The sequence below is a fragment of the Pteropus medius genome, unplaced genomic scaffold, assembly GCF_902729225.1.
Source record: "Pteropus medius unplaced genomic scaffold, Ma_sr-lr_union100, whole genome shotgun sequence".
Classification (NCBI taxonomy): domain Eukaryota; kingdom Metazoa; phylum Chordata; class Mammalia; order Chiroptera; family Pteropodidae; genus Pteropus; species Pteropus medius.
In genome coordinates, this window is record NW_024349797.1 from 3,220,559 (window position 1) to 3,241,414 (window position 20,856).

Below are 20,856 nucleotides of genomic sequence, written 5' to 3' on the forward strand. Positions count from 1 at the left end.
AAGAGACTGTATAGTCCATAAAGCCTAAAATAATTAATGTGTGGACCTTTATAGAAAAAGTTTGATGACCTCTGGTTTACAGTTTTATTGAGATATCTACCACAATTTGATTTCTATGAAGATTAGGTATACTTTACTAGACTACCCGTCCTAGCAGTGTCATGAAAAACTGCATTTGAATTTTGGAATTTCAATTTTGATACTTCTGAGGCAAAGAGAAAAGACAGTCCTCTGGAGTAGAAAGGTATTAGCCTGGCAGAAATGTGAAAGGGTAAATACTTTTCCAAGACAACTCAGTTTATTCTTCAGTAGAGGCTTTAGCACTACTAAATAGACACTATAATGAGCTGATACAGGGCAGCTGGGAGACCAATGGCACTAGAGCAGACAGGCCAAGAGAACTGGGCAGAGCTCACAGCCACTATTACTTAGTTCAGATTCAAAGGCAAAAGGCTCAGTTACCCAGGCTGCTACTGGGGGCTTATGTTCCAGAGGTGCTTCAGAGGCTACTTTGAGTCCTTGCAGCTCTTCATAGGGCAGGGTATCTTTCTCAGATTCTGCAAAAACTGCACTTAGGGGAGATGGGCTGTCAGGCATGGGAATGAATTCTGCATTTTCCAGCTCCTATGTATAAGAGAAAGAATCTCATCAGTTTTGAGTCATTTACTTTCTTCCAAATTCCTTTCTTGCTATAGCTTTCACTCTGTCGTGACATCAGCACCCTCTAGTGGGGCAGGACAGTCGTGGTTATAACATAGCACCCTACCTGTCCACAGTCGGCATCCCTTCCTCAAAGGGGTTACAGTGATATGAATTCAAATTCAAGAACACCGTTTGGAGTGTCTGGCATGTTTCCCCAACACACTTATTCTACACAGGCTATTCAGTGAGTTGGGAACCTCTAAGGTGATGTTAGCAAGGCCAACTGCCAGGCTTCTAAAGGCTGAGGCTGACACTGTAGATAGGAGGATGTGCTGCTTCCTTCATTCATACTCCTACACAGCTACCAAGTTTAGCTATCAAGTTATTATATAGGCAGCTGTAAATTTATTATTTTAGCAAAAAATTTAAAATTTCACAAACTATAAACGTCCACTGTAGAAAATGAGAAAGTAGAGATGGGCAAAAGGTGATGGTAAAAGTCACCAGTGATTCCATCACTCACAGATACCACTGTTAAAATGATCAATATATATAGTCTCCAGAGTAAACAGTCTTCTATGCATTACATATTTTCTAAAAAAATGGGATCATACTATACATATTCCATACTTTTTTGCATAAACATATGCTATAACCAACTTTCTATATAAATAAATATACTCCAACATTTTTACTGTCTGCACTTTAACTCTCATAATCCATTTCTGTTGTAAGGCATTCCCATTGCCCCAATATTCCACTTCTACAAACCACATTACAAAATTTATAAGCTTAATCTTTGCACACATACATTACAAAAACTGCCTTCAAGGAAGGTTGTATTAATTTACATTGATTTAAGTAATACAGGTATGAGAACATTTTGTATCTCTTCTTGTCAGGAAGAAAAAAGGATTAGAGATTTGGTGATTTTGTTCCAGGTAGAAATCAGAATCTAGATGCCTGCTACAAAACATGTGACTAGGACAATGGGAAACTGAGAGATTGTGACAACTCCTTTCTAGTCCATGCAAAGGGCCTGACATTTTATCTCAGGTACCTCTACCAAAGGAATTACCTTTCGAAGCCAGCCAGGACAGGAGCTGCTGGCCCCACTACTGATCCCCATGGCCTCCGTGGGACTGACTAAACCTTCCATTCCTCGGTCTGCTTCCATTGTTCCTCGGAAGCCTCCACTTGGATCAGGAGTTTCAGATTCCTGATGACTGTCCTCCTCTTCTCCCCCACCACCGCCACCGCCGCCGCCGCCTCCCGGGCTAGAACTCTGAACCACTGACAGATACACAGCACAGGAATAGAAAGCTTTGCTATGCAGCAAGAAAGATTTACCATCTTATAGCCCCACTGACCCCTGGATCAGTTATTAGAGTTGCATAAAGTGAAAGAGCAACAGTGTGAGTCAGATATTTGGGACTAAATTTTTAGTTTTCACACAAGGTATTATATATCAGTATCTTCATAATGATATTCACTTCTACTTTCCAAACTTGCTTATCCTTATGTTCACAGCAAATGATCAATGTTCTAAAGTATAACTGAACAATCACCCCCACCATAGCTCACCAAATCTAGCACTCACGCTTTAGATATATCCAGATTCCAGCATCTTCCACAGAGGTTCATCTTAGATACAGAGCTCTCACATTTGAGCCAAACACCACTTAAAGTTGCCAAATAAACTCATCACTAACTCCCTTTCTGGGGAAACATCTGAATGGAGAAATCTTCAATCATTAAATTCATTAAATTCTTTGATAACTATTTGTAAAAAATTTTTAAATATGATGGCTGGTTCTTTCATGCAGCATATTCCAAGTTACCTTAATGAAGACTAGCTGATGTGCAGTCAAGAAATGAAAATGAATTTTAATATGGGACAAAGGAAAATATAATTTAAAAAGTAAATTTGCCAAAGTAAAAAAAGATTGTGTGGTATATTCTAAAGTTAAATGTAAATGACTGGTTATGATTACCAGCTACACTGGCTTGAGGACTGATGGTGTGATCCTACAGAAGCAGCAGAACTGTAGATGCCAAAATAAGCTCTGACACTTGTTTTTTGTTTTAAATGGCTTTAAAAAATTATGTCATATTTGAGATATTCATAAGACTATTTTTAACATATGTGTAAGTTTTGATGCCTAACAAAATAAACATATACGAATCTGCCAGTTAAAGAACTAGAGTCTATTTTCCAATATTGTAGTCACTAGTCATATATGACTATTTAAGATTAAAAATTCAGTTCCTCAGTCACAGCAGCCACTTGTGGCTAGTGGCTATTATACTAGACAGCACAGATATAGAATATTTCCATTGTTGCAGAAAGATCTATGGGACAGTACTGAACTAGAATATTATCTATAACATTCTACCTGCTTTGTAAATTCCTTCTCTCTTTGGCCTCCTATCCAGATGTAACCACTGTTTAATTCTGTATTTATCATTTCTTTAAAAAAAAAGCGTTATCACATATTAATGTATCCTTAAGCAATATATTACTTATTTTGCTGGGTTTTGTACTTATTAAAAAGGCATGTAGTTTGTTCCAACTTGCTTTTTATATTTCACATTATGGAAATATTTGTAGATGCTCATTTTTACTCTTGTATAATATTCCATTGGATGGTTATAACATATTCAACCAACAAATATATATTGAGCATTTACTATTTGCCAAGTGCTCTTCTAGGCAATGTGGATACAATTAATGAATAAAAAAGACAAAAATCCCTGCCCTTATGAAGTTTACATTTTCTAGCCAATTGATGTGAGCTTTTAATCTTAAATACTATTTTCCTTTAAATACTATTACAGAAAAATAAAGCTCTACTAGAACAGCTGTGCTTAGCAAAAAAATATTTTATCATTTGCGACAGACTGATATGCACAAATAAATGCTGAGCAATGGATTACTAAAGGAAACTAATAAGGGATGATGTGAGTGCATGTGTGTGTAAAAGAAAGGTCAACAGCCTAGATCGGATTTCGACTATTTCTTTTTGGAAGATTAATGTGCTTTTATTCTGGGTCTTTATCTGTTTTGATTCCACAAAATATCGGAATCCAAGTTCTGAGACATCAAAGACTATAGTACAGGTATTCTAGCAAATAGAAAAAAACAAAAAAGAACACACGTTCAATTTCCCGGCATGGTCCCAAATAACAGAGCACCACGAAGAAAGCCAAAGGAAACTATCAGAACCTTGCGCTGATTTTCCTACACTTGAAAGTTTAGCCAACTTTTAATTCTGAGGGCCTGTTTTGAAGAACTGTTTCTATAGACTGGAATACTCCTGGGAATACCATGGAAGTACAGGGTGGATAGAATCCATAGCCCCTAAGCATAGTGAGGAAAGGAATGATACATAAGTCATATTACAATGTTGGGCAAGCCACTTAATTATTTCCATATGCTTGGTTGCAGTGACTGCAATGTTACTGTGAAATCCACCAAAATCTGATCCTCTCTTTTGATCACTGTATTCCTCATTTCCTAAAGATATTTCCTATTTCCTTTTTGGAGACCTCATGTACTCTAAACCAAAGACCCACACCTCACAAGACTCCTGTATCAGACACTGCTACTTACCAGTTCCAATGGATAAGCCACTGCTGTTGGAACGGATGGTCTTAGAATTCAACACTTTCTCTGAGGAAAAATATTCAACAGGTAAGCGTTACATACAGCTACAGACAGGAAAACTGAGAAGCCTAGGACAGAGAGCTAGCTGATGTAGGAGATAATTGCTATCCCTCACTCCAGATAACTTAAAATTACTTCTGGTTCAGATATTAATGTCATAAGCCAAGTATCCCTAGCTGCTCTAACTATATTGACTACGTATAGTAGTAATTCTCCATCTTAACTATTTTTTGGAACCACCTGGGGAACTTTAGAAAATAACAATGCCTAGGTCCTACCCCAGAAATTCTGATTTAATTGGTGAGAATACTGGGATGTCTATAAGCTCCTCAGGGGATTCTAATGTGCAGCCAAGGTTGTAAAAGAACAGATTTGTAAACCCTCATGCAGGCCTTTATAATTTAGATTAGCAAAATAATCTTTATGCAGAAAGGTTCTTTTTAAAGGTATACTAGCTGGTCTAAGGCCATGCCGCCCTAAGTGCCCAATCCCGTCTGATCTCGGAAGCTAATAAGCAGGGTTGGGCCTGGTTAGTACATGGATGGGAGACCACCTGGGAGTACCAGATGCTGAAGGCTAAATAAATAAATAAATAAATGTAGACTAAATATTTCTCACGACAGCATAAACACAAACAACAAATTAATTAGTAGAGGACTAGAAACAACAAATTTCTGGCAAGAGGGCAGAAATTTTTTTTAAAAAATGGTCAAGAAGTCGTAAATGACAAAGCTCAGGAAGTGACATTGTTCTCTTCTTACTACAGCCAGCAGTATCTTAGGAGTGGGTGGGGGTCTATTCTCTGTCAAAACCACTCCAACCCAAAGATATGAAACCCTTACCAACAATGAGAATGGTGTGCCAGCCACGGCAAGATAGGTCCGGGACGTGATGCAGAGATCCAAAAATAGGCCGAGGCCATGAGGTACAGATATCAGAGCCATGAGGTCTCTCTGTGGGGGTCATTGCCAGGCGGCCATTACCACCATTGCCCCAGGCAAATATGTGATTGTCTAGAAAAAAATTAATAGCAGATAGTTTAACAGAACACCCACTTCCCAACTCTTTGGGTTCCTGATCTTTATGCCTTAGAGCTAGGATGATTTTCTACTATGTACGAAACAAGGGAACCCCGTGTAAGCCTAAAGAACTCCTGATGCCGCTGAGGTAAAAATCATCTCTCTATGTACTGCCATCCATTCATCTGTTCATTCACTCAGGCAATAACTTTTTTTGATCATTCATTCAAATATTTATTGGACATCTACTTCATGACAGGTACTGCTCAAGGTGCTGGGGACGGAGCAGTGAATGAAACAGTTGCTGTTCTTTTGGAACTGATTCTAGTGAAAGGAGATTGATAAATAAAAAAATAATACTTCAGGTAGTAAGTGCTATGAAGAAAGACAAATAATAAAGAAAAATAAGTGGAAATAAAAAATAATAGTGAGGTACTATTTTAGATAGGGTAATCAGAGAAATACTCGTTGACACTTGGCAGAGACCTGACTGAATGAGAGAGAGTGCCACATGAATATCTAGAGGAAAAGCTTTCCAGGCAAAGGAAACAGCAAGTGCAAAAGTCCTGCGTAGGTAATATGAGCATCACGAACAAGGAACAAGAGGCCTCCGCAGCTAGAGCAAAGTAATAGAGGGCACATGGTCCAAGGTCAGGAAGTGACTGGGGTCCTGATTATGTAGGGATATGCAGGCTGCTGTAATGACTTTGGTTTTTATTGAAAGAGAAAACCAGTAGAGGTTTTGAGCAATAGGTATTTAAAAAAAAAATTCCTCTGGCTACCATGAGGAGAATCGAATGCAGGGGACCAAGGGTAAAAGGAGAAAGCCCAGCTGTAGTACTAAAGATGCTGAGAAGTGGCTAGCTATATTCTAAAGAGAATCAATAGGTTTGCTGATGGATGGGATGTGGGGTGTAGGATGGAGCTGCCATTTACTGAGACGGGAAGGCTGCAGGTAGAACAGGTTTGTGCAGAAAATCAGAAATTTGATTTTGAATATAGTAAGTTTGAGATGCCTCTTATTTCTTATCCAAATCAGGACATTTTTTAACCCACTTCCTGTTTGCCTGGAGAATACTCACTGGCGGCACTTGTGGCTGCAGCGTTTATTCCAAGATAACTCGCGGATTACAGTCCTAACCTTACCCCCAAAGTTTGCCATGAAACAGCTCCCTTTTATTATTATTTTCACATCACTCTAGTGTATCAATAGTCTTTGGAAACAAATGATATCACTTTATTCATGGCATTCTGTTTTTAGCAGTGGTATTTCCATTTACAAAATACAGTAATTCTCAATCGCTGAAAATGTCAAATCCTAGAAAATGTAGCGTAATGTTAACGTCGTTCTAGAATAGTTGTTAGCTGAAGATTTGATGAATCCGATTTATGAACACATTTGTTATATTAGGATTAGAGAGACAAGTTCTGTTTAGAAATAACTCCAAGAACAGTTTTTACATTTATTTTCACATTGAAAACCAGTCAGATTTGCATCAGCCTAAAAGAGTGTGTTTATGTAAAACTGAATTAATGCAGGCAGTGAGCTGCACTTTTTTTTTTCTAAACAGGAAATAGATTAATGAAAAGGGGGTGATACTGATGATTAAGCCAGGACAATAGGCATGAATCAGAACTGACCTGGGAAAACTGGGCTATTAAGCCACCCTATCTTTAAACATCTTAGTTGAGGGGCTGCTGATTATGTGAGTGTGGAGGTCAGGGGTGGTAACATAAAGTTATCAGTGTATAGGGGGACTGAAGGTAATGAGCTCACTTAGGGATTGAAGGGAGAGAGAGAAAGTGGAGAGAGAGAAGGATTGAGCCCTGGGAGCTCCAGGAATTACAGGAGGTGGATACTGCCATCACAGCACTTGATCTAGCTGCCTTTACTAGCCTATTTATATGGATATCTCCCCTACCCTACTAGATTGTGAGCTCCTTGAGAAGAGGGACTTCCTGAGACTCACTTCTATATTCCTAGAGCCTAAAAGAGGGCCTGGCACACAGTAAGCACTCAGTTTGTTTGCTGTATGAATGAGGTGATCTAGTACAGTTCATAAGAATCCAGCAACATTTATCAAGAGGTACTATGCCCAGACACAGAATCCAATTCTATACCCCTCATTCTGAAGTTTAACTCATGAAGTACACGTATCTATTGAAGGAACAGTACCTCTTTGAGCCCTGCTGGAAAAGTGTTACTGAACTTGCTACATTAAATTGAATCCTTAGTGACATCCTGACTTTGTCTTTCCCGGTAACATTTCCATTTATCTAGTCTGACAGAAAGTTTGCTTCCTCAAATCCTTTGTTTTGGGACAAGCAGAGAAGGTTAATGTGCCATTCTGAAAGTTGGTTCACTCATGTGACAGCATCCCTGGATCCCTCATGTGTAACCAAGAGGCATAGACCAAAAGAAAACAAAGACATCTCAGAGCATGAACACCAACAAAAAAAAGCTGAAATGAGTTAAAAAAAAAAAAAAAAAAAAAAAGAGGTGAAATGTGATTTGTTGTTTACCAGTCACAAGAAAGAAGTAGCTGCAAAAATCAAAAAAAAGTTCAGAAGGTGATATGGGAAGAAGAGAGCAAAAAGAGAAAAAAAAGAAAGAAGAGGGAAGGAAATGAATACTAGCAGAAGTGACAGTAAAGAGAAGCAGTGATAGGAGCAAGAAGATGCTGTGGAGGAGAAACAGCTATGAGAAGAAAGAGAAGAAAATTCGGACCAATTCAGAAAGCTGAGAAACACACAGTATACAACTCTTCAAGCCTTAGCAGTTCCTAAGGACATCACTGCAGTGCAGCTGACCCCAACCAAAAAGCAAGGTTAAATTATGTTGGTCTCCTTTCCAGCCACCTAGCTAACATTTATTGAAAGCCATGTGGTGCTGAGAAAGGTATATATATATATAAATATTTAATTATTCTTAAAACATCTTACCAAAAAGTTAAAGTAAAAAAAATTAGGTACTTAGAATATTAACCTGCCATTATTTAGAAACCTGACCTTTTTAAAACAATCACTATGTTGGACACACATGATAAGTTAATGAAGCTCCGTACGCACAACTGGCTATCAATTTAATACAAATAAAATGGTAAACATATACAGCTACACAAATAACCGGTCCACTTCTTTCCCAACCAAAAATTAAAACACAATCATTGTCCAGAAAGCTTGAAAGGACGTTTACAGACTCACCATCAGTGGCAGCAATGGTAAACTCATCACCACAGGAGACCCTGATCACTTGCTTCCCACCTAGGGGTCCCCCCAACAGGTTGATTCCCAGACGCTTTTTATAATTCCCAACTCCCAGTTGTCCACATTTGTTGCAGCCAAAGGTCAGCAGCCGGCCTCGCTCTGAGAGAGAAGCAAAAATAAATAACCAGGCACAAATGGGTCATGGAATAGAGGGAAAAATGCAGCCAATGCAGAGTTCCATGGACTAGCTTCTGGTTGTTAGAGTACATATACAAATATAGCTAGCTACACCATCCTGGATGTAGGGCAGCTAAGGTATCTAGAACTACGACCAATTAGAGCCAGAAAAGACTCAATACTGTATTTTCTAATACTGTATCTTAATTGTAGAAAATGGGTATTAGCATTCTCATTAAGGCATATATTGATTATGCATTTATAACGATTATCAAAAAAACATTTACTTGAATACCTTTATTTGTTAATGAGATAATCCTGGATTCTAGGGGGAAAGGAGAATAATATATATATTGTTAAGAAAAGCTAATACTTGATAGAAAAAAAGAGCCTGAACTACTAAGGCCTGTGTACAGCTGTAAATCAACTCACCATCAATAGCAGCTGTGTGAGTCTTGCCTGGGGCAATTGTACGGATCTTATAAAAGGACAACTGCTTGGCCAAGGTAAAGGAGGTTGTGTAGGGAACTTCGTGGTATGCCTAAAACAAGTGGAGACTCATGAGATAAAAAAATCAAGGAGTAAACAGGCTGAGAATGTTGTTATAATGACCAAAAAGCCTTTCAAGCCAATTGCAGGAAAACTCGAGATTTCATCATGCTACTCAGAACAGTGTGCAATTTAAAATTTATAGATTGTTTATTTCTGGAATTTTTCATTTAATATTTTTGGACTGTGGTTGACTGTGGGAAACCAAAACCTTGGGAAGTGAAACCATAGATCAGAGGGCACTAATACCTTTTCGAACCACAAAGACACCATCTCTAGACTTGCCCCAAATCTGTACTCTCCTATTTGAGAACCACTGCTTCAGAGATTGCTTTAAAAATCCTTAATTATTGTTAATTTTGTCAGGTGCAATGAGCTTTTTTTGTGTGTGTGTGGAGCTGTCTCTTAATTTAATTCTTTAGAAAATGATAAAAACTCATCATACTAACACAAAGAGGAGACTAAGACTTAATATCAGAAGTGAATTTCATGACATTCTTGAAGGAGGTGAGTGGTAATTATATTTAATAAACCTGTACAGGATTAGTGATTTGGGAGTAATAAATATAAAAAAAACTCTCCAGGGCAGTGATGCTTGGAAATATATTTGTTTTCATAATGTTGATTTTCTTGCACCTATTTCGGTGATAAGGTAGAACCTGAATCCTTCATGATTCTTTGTAATCAATTTTTTTTGAGGTATATCATACTATAAAATATTATATAGGTTGATTTTTCAGTATGCCTATAAATGTAAAGCCACCACCAGATCAAGATACAGACCATTCCCACCATCCTAGAATCCATCCCTCTCCCACCTCTTCTGTTAATACCCATGCCCCTCCTCCCAGAAGTAACCACTATTTTAACTTCTATCATAAGTTAATTTTGCCTGTTCTTAAAATTCATACTATTCGAATTATATAGTATGTATTCTTTTGTGGCTGGCTTCTTTTGCTGAACATAATGAGATCCTCACTTTATTCTTAAGTCAAATTCCATGGTCACTAACCAATAACAACAGCATTCCCAAAGAAATTCTGATAATGTGGTTAGGACACCAAAGGAGGTACCCACTTCGTGGTTGATGATTCCAGACATGCACTGATTCAGACCCAGTTTGTTGAACTCATTGAGTCCACAGGCCAGCACTTTGCCCGACTGGGTCAGCAGAAATGTCCCATCACAGCCACATTGAACTGCAACAATAATCAAGGCCTTGGGAACCTCCACCTGTAAGAAAAAAAAAAATCCCCTAGATATAACTTATATTAGGAAAAAACCTTCAGATTCTTTCAAAAGTGATGTCCTACATTTAGCAGAATGACAATAGGGAAGTAAAGGTTGTTCTATTCAGATATGCACTGCAGCTTAGAGGCTACTGTTTTCAATAAGGAGCTCAAGTTTTATAATAAAGTAACAGAAGGTAGTTCCACGTCAGCTAAATGGATAACCCCAAAGTTTGTTTTAGCAATAGGTCTTACTTACAACTTCTCAGGTGACACTGGGAAAGGAGAAACTTCACTCCCCATTGCCCATTTTGTCCTCTGAAGCAGAAAACCCCAGGACAGTTATAAAAGAAACTCAGTGGCCCTGTGGGGTCCCAGTCTGGTCATATTATAAGTGAGGAGATAAGAACACTGAGGTACCAGCCAGGACTTCCAAAGGCTCACATCCCTTTGCAGCTAACTAGACAGGGATAGAGAACGGTGGGTGGACATGATGGATGTTTGAAAACTTAAACATCAAAATTTCTACTATAGCCTTTTCAGGAGAAGAGGAATAGCTGGGAATCACATTGAGAATAGTCCCACAAATAGGTAAGTTAATTTTAAAAATATAAACGTTCTAGTGAATGGTATAGTAGATTATGGTCAACCTTCGAGTGGGCGAGCTTGTGCACAAGGGTGGATGTAAGAGATATGTGACTGTGCTCTTCCCTCAGCTCCTGTGTCAGCTAGTGCAGTGCTAAATAAAAATAACTATTTCATCTAGTGTTCAATTGTGGAATAGAAGGGGAAAATGACTGTGTTGGGTTAAGAGACAATACATTACTTGCCAATATCTTTCCAAGGAATTTTCCAGGGTGTATTTAGCTCAATGTGACTTTTTCACTGTACAAGACGATTTTAGCTCTAATTCCTGAGTTAAGATGTGACTCTCAAGTGTCCACAGTGGATGTATCCTCTTTCTCATGATTTAGTCAGATGACAAGACTGCACAGTGCTAAATCAGGAATCCTGGATTGTCAGTGTCCCAGATAGGAAATATTTCAGAAATAAAACACCTCGATATGAGGAGTCAAGGAAAGAGGACTTGTGACTGTGTGACCTAGACAAGCTTTAGGAAGAAGCTGCCTCTGATTTTACCTTTTGTGGTGTATAATAATCCTCTTCTGAATCCAAACCCAGTCGTCCTGAGACACACATAAAAAAAAAATCATGAAAATGATGGACTCCTTCCCAAGGAAAACATTCTATAAGATTTTTTTTACTGAATTAACACTTCTCAAGTAGAGGCTGCATGACGTGTTTTGATGCACAGACGTTTCAAGTCAGGTTGTATGCCTAGGAATAAGTGGACAGAGGCAAGGCAACACCTACCATATTCCCCACAGCCCCAAGAGTAGACTTCTTTGTTTCGTGTCAAAACAACCACATGATTATCCCCACAGGAGACCTGCTCCACTGGATTGTTCAGGAAGAAGTTCAGCTGCATGGGTTCTAGTACTTCGGGGCCAGCAACCTTAGCCACCCCCATGCAGCCATAATAATCAGATCCAAAGGCATAGAGCTGACCTTCATCTGCAAAAGAAAAGCAGAACCCATCAAAAGAATGACTTATTTTGTCCAATTGGAAAGCTGGGCAGGGCTGGAATGAAGACTACCCCAGCCAATGATCTCATATGAGATGATTACATCAGAGAAATCTGAAAGATGATCTGCATGTTGTTTGCATTTAGGGGGTTGCGTGTACTGTTACAATAACAGTTTTTTGTTTTTTTGTTTTTAAAGAGTGGTAGTATTAGCATGTTAGAAAAGCTTATAATTTTACTGGGGCCATCTCCACTTTTAGAGAAAAAGAGAAGTACCAAGGAATCATAAAGTGAGTAACAGCAAGAACAAAACTAAATTTTAGCTCTTGATTCTTGATTTAGTGTTATCCACACCTGACTAGGTGGTGAGGTTATTTTTTGCTACATCTAGGCCATATACAACATATTTCTCCTGATCCCACTTCTCTCTTATCCACTTGTCTGCTCCTTGCTCATCAAACCCCAAATACCATAGCAAATTGGGCATGTAGTTATTAATGTATATATTTGCTCACTGTCTTTGGTTGTAAAATCCCAACTAAAACTGCACAGCATTAAGTATACTTGGGTGTTTTCTGCTGATGGCTTACCTGTCACACAGACAGTAAAATCATCACCACATGACACCTGGCGGATAGCTTTGCCTTGCAACTTTTCCACATGCTTTGGCTGTCGGTAGGAGGCTTTGTCTCCATGGCCCAGCTGACCATGGAGTTTAGTGCCCCCTTGCATGTTCTGTGAAATAAAGAGGTCTTGTGAAGGTTTAACTTCTCATGCCAAAAGCGAATTTTCAATATAACTTCTTATTAAGAAAAACAGTAGGAAAAAAATCAGCTGGAGATTTAGAAATGAAAAAAAAAAAAAAATTAGCAAGAAGATTAAACCTTCTAATGGTAGGTAGTATAAAACTCTTGCCAGCAGGTAAAGATTTGAAAAATATCCAGATTGATATCCACTATGCCTTAAAATAAGGATACATTCTCAATTTTGTCTTTCTCCTTCAAGTCTAAGGTAAACTATATATTTAATTATAGGTAATGGTGAAAAAAAATTCTTTATATAGTCTAATTTATTTTCTGTAGGAATATAGCCTCTTGTAAATCCTTACTAGAAGTTTACAAATTTTTGTCAGTTTCCTTGATATATAGAACACTTATAAAGAATCTGGCTACATCAAAGAGGCTGCTATATAGCACTGAGAATAATCCTAAGTGACTTTTCAACAATTTTATAAAGATAAGTAATTCTTTTCATTTAATAACTCAACTGTGTCTTTACATAAACTTTTTTTTTAAGGCACTAATTTCTCTACCTCCACCTCTTAACTTCACCTGTGGCAAAACACCCAAAGCTAGTTCTTTAAGCAGTAGTGTTTTAGGAAATAACAAGTTAATACTCTACAATAGAGGCCAAATCATTCATTCATTCTTTCAAAGATCAGTAGCTGAATCTGTCTGCTCTATCACACACTGGGGATAAAGCCTGTCCTCACGGAGAAGTTATCCAAAATTAGTGGGAAAATGAGCTCCCTCAGAAAGAGGAGGCAGAGAGAGAACCAAGGGCCTAAGACAAGGTTGGGTAAAGGAAACGAGTCTGAGAAGGCACAGCCAAAGAAATGGGAGAAAAGCCAAGAGAACATGCTCTCATGGACGCCAAGGGAAGACAAAGCTTCCAGAAGGAGGGAGTGGTCAACTGTATCAATGCTTCTAGGAGATCCAGGAATATAAGGATTTGCTTATAAAAAGGACTTGCTTATAAAAAGTATCTGACTTATTTTCACAATTTATAGGTCATTTTGTCAATAGTAGTTTCAATCGAATGGCAGGGAAGTAAGCTGCATTGTAGGTGAATGAGAAACGAGTGGGAGATAAAGAAAGAGACAGCAAATACAAGCAATCTGTTCAAGAAGGTGAGAGACAGGGTAGAATCTAGAAGGAAACAAAGGAAAATCCTACTTGAGATATACCTAGCCAACTTCAATCACTGATGAAGTCTTGGAATTTTCCTGACATGGCACAGTGCTTCATTTGTTTACAAAGGTATTTCATAGATACTAGTTGCTCTGAACCTCATGGTAATAGACGAAGTGGTTAAGCAACTTTCTGAAATAAACTGTAAATGAGAGAGTCCAAATCCAGGGCCTTTTTAATTCTTTCCCTCTTATTCATTCATTCATTGAAAAAACATTTATGATAGTCCTAATATGTATCAGGCTTTGGGCATACATCAGTGAATTCTAAACAGACAAACTCACTGCTCTTGAAAGAGCTTACATTCCATTACCCCACGCTGCCACTCCCGCAGCACATGCTGAACTAACAAAATACTTAAGACATCCTGGGCCTGTAATCAATTACACTTACACCACTGTTCTAAAGTACTTAGCTTTCACTTACCACCCAGGTGTACAGTTCCTTCTCCACTGTCACCACTGCAAAGTGGGTATTCCCTGCACACACCTGCCGGGCACTACAGCCACTCTTGATGACATCCAGTTTCTGAGGAGTGGATTTTCCACCACCCCAAACATAGACTTCACTGGTTCGTGATGTTACCACAGCAATGGGTGCTTCAGTCACAGTGCTTGACCTGCCAACAACCCCCCAGAACAAAGGCACATTTAACATAAAAACTGTACCATAGAAAAATGCTTCCAGTCTGCTCCCTGAGAAGAACTGCCAATTATGGTATGAGAAAGTATGTTCTTTCTCAACAACTTACTTCAACCCTCTATCACAGCAGGCTTTGCAATTTCTGCCTCAGGGCTTCATCACAGCTCGGCCAGATAGGATTCCAGTCTGATCCATAACACCTACACTTTTCAACTTGTCAACATTCATCATGGTAATGATGTCCTCTTTAGCAGGAGGATGAAATTATAGCTTTCTTTTTCTCAGAAATGACTATCTAACCTTTAAGCAGATGTTGGCTTCTGAAAGGATGCCAAAGGCTAATTACTGTGATCAAACAATGCACAGACCCAACAAAGAAAGATCCCCTGGTGGTAATTTAATATACATTACTTTTCAAGAGTCTCTTGAGCATTACCTTGGTCTCTTTGTAGGTGCATTAAGCAGTGTGACTTTTTCCTCCATCTCTCTACCAAAAGAAAGGCAAAGATATATGAGCAAAATAATAGGTTCCTACATTGCACTGGTGTCTCTTTAATGCATTTCACAGATTTAATCCTCTATAAACAATATGCTTCCTACAACTTTACAATACTTTTAGGAAAGTACCTCAGTACAACTCGAACAGTTACATAGGCCTGGCTTTAGACAATTCATTAAATATAAGGGGGCCAGCAGTTTGTGGCATTTGTTTTCTATCTCAGAGAAATGTTCCACTGGAACAGAGAGCTTTGAGGACCTGTGATGCACATTTCTAAGTACCTGCTATCATCTCCACCTAGTCTGCCCAGTGAGTCCCCAAACTCGACATCTCTAAATCTCAGCTCGTTATCTTTCTCCCACACAGCTTTTCTTTCTGACACTCCTTTATTTCTATAACTGCCAGCCCCCATTCTCCCAGTTAACTAGGCTAAAAACCTCAGTCATTTCTGACTCATTTCTCTTCCTTTTTTCAATATCCAAGTTCTAGAGATTCTATCTATATGATGCTCTCCATACTCACCTCTCCTTTCCAGTCTCACTGCCTTAGTTCGGCAGCTTTACTTCCCACCTGGACTATGGTAGCACCTCTTAATTGGTCTCACCACACGTCCAATCCACTTTAATCAGTCCTATACTGATTTAACACTGATATTAGTATTGCTAAATAACTCTTAGGCACTCTTCTCACCACGTGAACTGCCCTCTCATAAACATCCAATACTTCTGTACTATTTTTTTAATTAAGCACAAATTCCTAGCTACCAAGATTCTTTAGCTACCTTTCCAGCCTTCCTTCCCTCTACTTACTCCCCATGTTCTGGTCCAGGATTAAATCAATTATAGCTCAATTCCTAGAGCAGTGCTTAGGCATCAATATTTTTTGAAAGCTCCTAAGATGCTGCTCTTGAGAGCCCAGGTCTAGAACTGCTAATCTATTTAATAGGAGTTGGTGTTTCCTGAATATTTTCCACAACTTGTTATGTCTGCTTTATCTGGAAAACTCAAAGTACAAAGTTCTAATAAAGTACTGTGTGTAAATCTACAATTATCTCAATAAAACCTGCAATTAAAAATTATCGTGAAAATATTTAAATAAGAGGTTAAAATAGCGATCGTAGTGTTGGAAAATAAGTCAGATAAAAAATGTAAATATGCCTACTGATTCACAAAGGGTGATACTGCCTGAATATACAAAGAACATAAAAGGAAGGTCACGGTCCTGTATTTGGAGTATCACACATAATTCTAGGCACTAAAACACTGTTCTGGAAAAGAACCTGACACAACAGAATAAAGGTATTAACCAAACAGAAAAGATTGTGGAATTCTGTATATGCTTAATGTATCTAAAGGGCAAGACTTAAAAAAGAGCATAGTAAATGTTTGAATATTAGGAAGATATAGAAACAAAGAACTGGTAGGGGAGGAAGAAGGGAAGTAAGGCAAAAACAATATAATAGGATGAAACACAGACTAGAACGTTTAAGAAGGATAAAGAACACCTCTTCTTTTAAGTTAGGCTTCTTTTAAGAAGCCTCTCTAGAAAGTGAGAGATAAAGGACTTACTCCTTATCTCTAAAGCCCACTAACAGAATAAATCTCAGGAAATAACCTGTCAGGAATCAATCAAGCTCAACTTTGAGAAATGGGCAAAAGATATCTGAAGAAGACCCCTCCAACTCTAACCAACCATCTAAAGGAATGCACTAAAAACAAAGGCCTGTTTCAAATCTACACTACTATCCAACAACTGTTGAGCACTTTGTGCCAGGCCCTGGGCTGAGCACTTCATCATGACCTCCTTTAATCCTCACCTCACCTCACTTTATAGAGGAGAAAACTAAGGAACAGACATGTTAAATAACTTAACAAAGATAATGACAGAACTCAGATACAAACCTAAAAATGTCTGAGTCGAAAGCCCTCCTCTTAATTACCACACTCTAATGCCCCAACTTGGGATTAAAACTCATAGATGTGGGGAGCACTGGACTCTACAGCCTCATTAGTATACATTTGGAACAAAATAGCATAGGCTAAGGAGGTGAAAGTCAGGAGCTATCCCCAAACGATAAAAGCAGAGATGTTGGTGGAAAACAGTACGAGAGCAGTCAAGCCAGGAAATACCACTCTCCCCTGTGGTACTCTGGCCGGGCCTCTAACAGTCAATCACCTACAGAAAGACAACAGAGTGACATCTTTGTATTTTACCTCCTGCGTTTCCTGAGAAGGGGTCGATCTAGCAGTTCATCTGCAGTGGGTCTCTGCTCAGGATCCTAAGAAGTTCAAATAGGGCTAGTTTTAATTTAAAGGGAATGGGCAAAATGGAATCTAAAGAGGCATTTCACTTCCTCTAGAAGGCTGTTGGATAATTATTCAAGACCACTGTATATTATCCTTTCGTCTCAAAAAACATAATTTCTTACGTCTCATTCCATGTTTCATGCTTATCTCATCACCATCAACACTTGTACTTAAATGAAAATGCACCTCTCTCACTTGTTCAGTTAGGGCAGTGGCTCTCAAATTTCAACATATATATATATAGAACATAATAAGCATGTTACAAATAAAGATTTCTGGGCTTTATCTACAGAGATCTTCATTTTTTTACTTGTAACCTCACCCTCCCCCACCCCATTCCCTAGCTATTCTAATGCTTGTGGTTCATGGGCCAGACTTTGACTAATAATGACGTAGAGCTACACTGCAAGGCAAACTGTGAGATATTAGAGCTATATATATACTTACATTAAGAACTCTAAATTACCTCTGACTATACTTGTATAAAATCAAGTTACAAAAGTTAATCTTGATCATAAAAAATGGAGCGTAATTTAGATAGTAAAATCATTTCAGAAATTAATAAAGAACAAAGCAGAAAAAATTAAGAATTTGTTGGCTGAAGCATACAACTATTATTGATTGTGAATGCCTATTCTTCTGGGTACAACCACAAATACTTCCTACCTGGGGAAGTGGATGTGGTTTTGTGTAGGTTCACCTATATCATACCCCAAACACTAAAGCTGGAAGGGAAAATACTAAACTGAAATCAATATGTAAGTCACACTTACTTGGTCAAGGCACGAATGGACCATCTGGATCAGTTCCAAAGAGTACTGGCTAGAATCAACTTCCATGGCCCGGATTCCTTGTACAATCTTCACACACAGATTGAGTGGATTCTATGAGAAAATGATGATTGCATTGTTCTTGGTTTTATAAAGATGACATTATAATCTACTATAGTAGGGGCTCTGAAATGCCTGTGACTATTATTTAAAGAAGTGGCAACAGTTCTGACTTCTTTTTATAACTATTAGTATGCATCAGCAAGAAATGGTTAAGGATGCAATGCTGCTATCAGAGGGAATGAAGCCAACTGGCCAACATGGAAATATGACTATGTGGCTAATAGCATAATACTCAGAGTATATTATAACCTGACCCTTCAACCGAATCCCAAGAAAAAGGAAAGCAAGGTTAGTCATGCTTCTTGGCTCTAAGTACCTGTTTTGCCAACTAATTTACCTTCTAATTTATATCTCCTAATAGATTATACAGTTAATACTCTGCTCCAATAGACAATGTAGTGAATAATAATATAATAATATTATGATAATACTATCATAACCTTTATTCAGAGACCACAATGTACTAGGCAGGCATGTTATGTATTTGATCTTTTTTAACCATTGCGAACACCGCACAAGGAGGTTATTATCGTTACTAATTCAGAGATGTAAAGTAGCTTGCCCATAATAACACAGATAGTAAAAAATGGAGCCATAATTCCAATGAAAGTCTGTTTGACACCAAAACTCACTTTCCTTCCACTATAATATTTAGGAGACTTAGATGATACACCTGAATAAACTTGAGGCTTCAGATAAACAAATAGGTCTCATAAAAAGCCAATGAATGTGTATCATTTTACATTTGCATTTTTATACACATTATCAGAGCCTATCTGTGAAAGGGATATATATTTTTTCATTGTTATAGATAACAGATGATCAAAGAGATAAAGAGATTTGCCTAAATTCTCACATCTGGTTTGTAAAGGAGACTGGATGTGCATTCACTTGTTACTCAAATTATGACATGGTCTAGTGGCATCAACATCATCTGGAAGGTATTGGCCCCACCCCAGACTTACTAAAACAGAGCCTGTATTTTAACAAGATGCCCAGGTGATTTCCAATATGTATTAAAGTTTGAGAAGAACTGCTTTACACTGGGCTTAACTTCAAAAGAAAAAAGACTTAAAGAGATTTGTTATTCATAAAACAATAGCAATCTTTAATAAGAGTAATTTTTCATGAAAAGATCAAAACATTTTAATGAGTATTTCATAATTTGCCTTAGCTTTTTAAAAAAAAACGACATAGCTAAAGCATAAGAAATGAAATGGCTTATCCAAACTGTAGCATCACATAGTTGATCCTAGAGCCAGTTTTAAAATTATAGTTAACAAATTCAAGAACAGTGCTCAAACTACTTGATTATGATTATTTCAATGGAAAATTCAAGTTGGACAGAAGTCTCATCTATAGAATTTTAATAATATGCTATTAAGCTAAAGCTTGAATACTAGTTGTTATTTTTTCCTACAGTTGATTTCTGTTCAATAAATCAGAAGCTCAGGAATAAATAAAGTTGATTTTCTCAATCAAGCTGTATCATTACAAGGAAAATGTAGGGATAACACATCAACTTACTGTAGCATCGAATGTTCTCTTTAGTGTAAGTAGTTCAAAAATGACACAGCCTACTGCCCAGATATCAGACTTGAAATTGTATTTTACTCCTTGGCAGAGCTCTGGAGACATGTAATATGGAGTTCCCACAAGCTGTACAACAAAGGAAACAATCAAAGAAAAACTTCTTTTCTGAGGTAACCATATTAACAGTTCAACAACTTAATTAAATTTCCCAGGAACTAGTGATAACAACCATAAAACATTCATCAGCATATTCCATAATGGTTGTTATAAGATGACGACACTATGGGAAGGAATCTCATTCATATCAACTTTCTTGGGCAAATTATAAAGGGATAATCTATGTGGTAAAGGCACTGTGGTAATCTGGGAGCTGCAACAGCTCTGATTCCTAGATCACAGAAGCTGCAGGCATTTAAGGTCCACTGAAGACTTCACACAAAGACATACTTAGTAAAAGTTCATCAAGGGAAAAAAAAACAAAAAACTGGAAGTGGGGAAAAAAGTAACTGAATAAAAGTTCTAACTGAAATGCATAGTAATGAAACTTTTTAAATGGCTCAATTTAACATTTGTAATACTAACACAGCTAGTGAATTTCTTTCAAGTTTGAAAAACATTTCTTCAAAAATGTCTTGAATGGAGGTCATCTCTCTCCCAAGATGAGAGATAATGAGTGCCCCAGAAGTTCTAATAAAACTGACAGCAATCTTTAATCAGCGAAGAAATTTTCAGATGGCTTACACGGCATTTATAAATTTTCACATCACTCCGTTTTTGCATTTAACTGGCTAAGAAAAATCAAATCTTGGTTTTGTCAGATTATTATTCTTCATGAGAAAAATCTGTAAAAAGACCAGACTGATTCTACAGGAGCTCAATATTATCAGAAAACATCATCAGAACAAAATTAATTTTATTAACTTATATTTTAAAGTTC

The 20,856-nt window shown here is 37.8% G+C and overlaps 1 protein-coding gene across 2 annotated transcripts in view; it reads right to left on the reverse strand.

The window, feature by feature from the left end:
* The window catches only part of NEK9 (NIMA related kinase 9), a 33,685-nt gene that overhangs the window by 5,423 nt on the left and 7,406 nt on the right, over window positions 1–20,856 (reverse strand). For both annotated transcript variants that reach the window (XM_039883824.1, XM_039883823.1), the window contains exons 6-20: window positions 19,914–20,045; window positions 18,267–18,377; window positions 17,401–17,465; window positions 15,125–15,175; window positions 14,473–14,665; window positions 12,667–12,811; window positions 11,865–12,065; window positions 11,631–11,677; window positions 10,339–10,494; window positions 9,145–9,253; window positions 8,533–8,694; window positions 5,152–5,322; window positions 4,256–4,315; window positions 1,721–1,935; window positions 463–624 (exon numbers count right to left, since the gene is read on the reverse strand). In XM_039883824.1, the coding sequence (XP_039739758.1) occupies window positions 463–624; window positions 1,721–1,935; window positions 4,256–4,315; window positions 5,152–5,322; window positions 8,533–8,694; window positions 9,145–9,253; window positions 10,339–10,494; window positions 11,631–11,677; window positions 11,865–12,065; window positions 12,667–12,811; window positions 14,473–14,665; window positions 15,125–15,175; window positions 17,401–17,465; window positions 18,267–18,377; window positions 19,914–20,045 (1,980 nt within the window). The remainder of the gene's footprint in view (window positions 1–462; window positions 625–1,720; window positions 1,936–4,255; window positions 4,316–5,151; window positions 5,323–8,532; window positions 8,695–9,144; window positions 9,254–10,338; window positions 10,495–11,630; window positions 11,678–11,864; window positions 12,066–12,666; window positions 12,812–14,472; window positions 14,666–15,124; window positions 15,176–17,400; window positions 17,466–18,266; window positions 18,378–19,913; window positions 20,046–20,856) is intronic.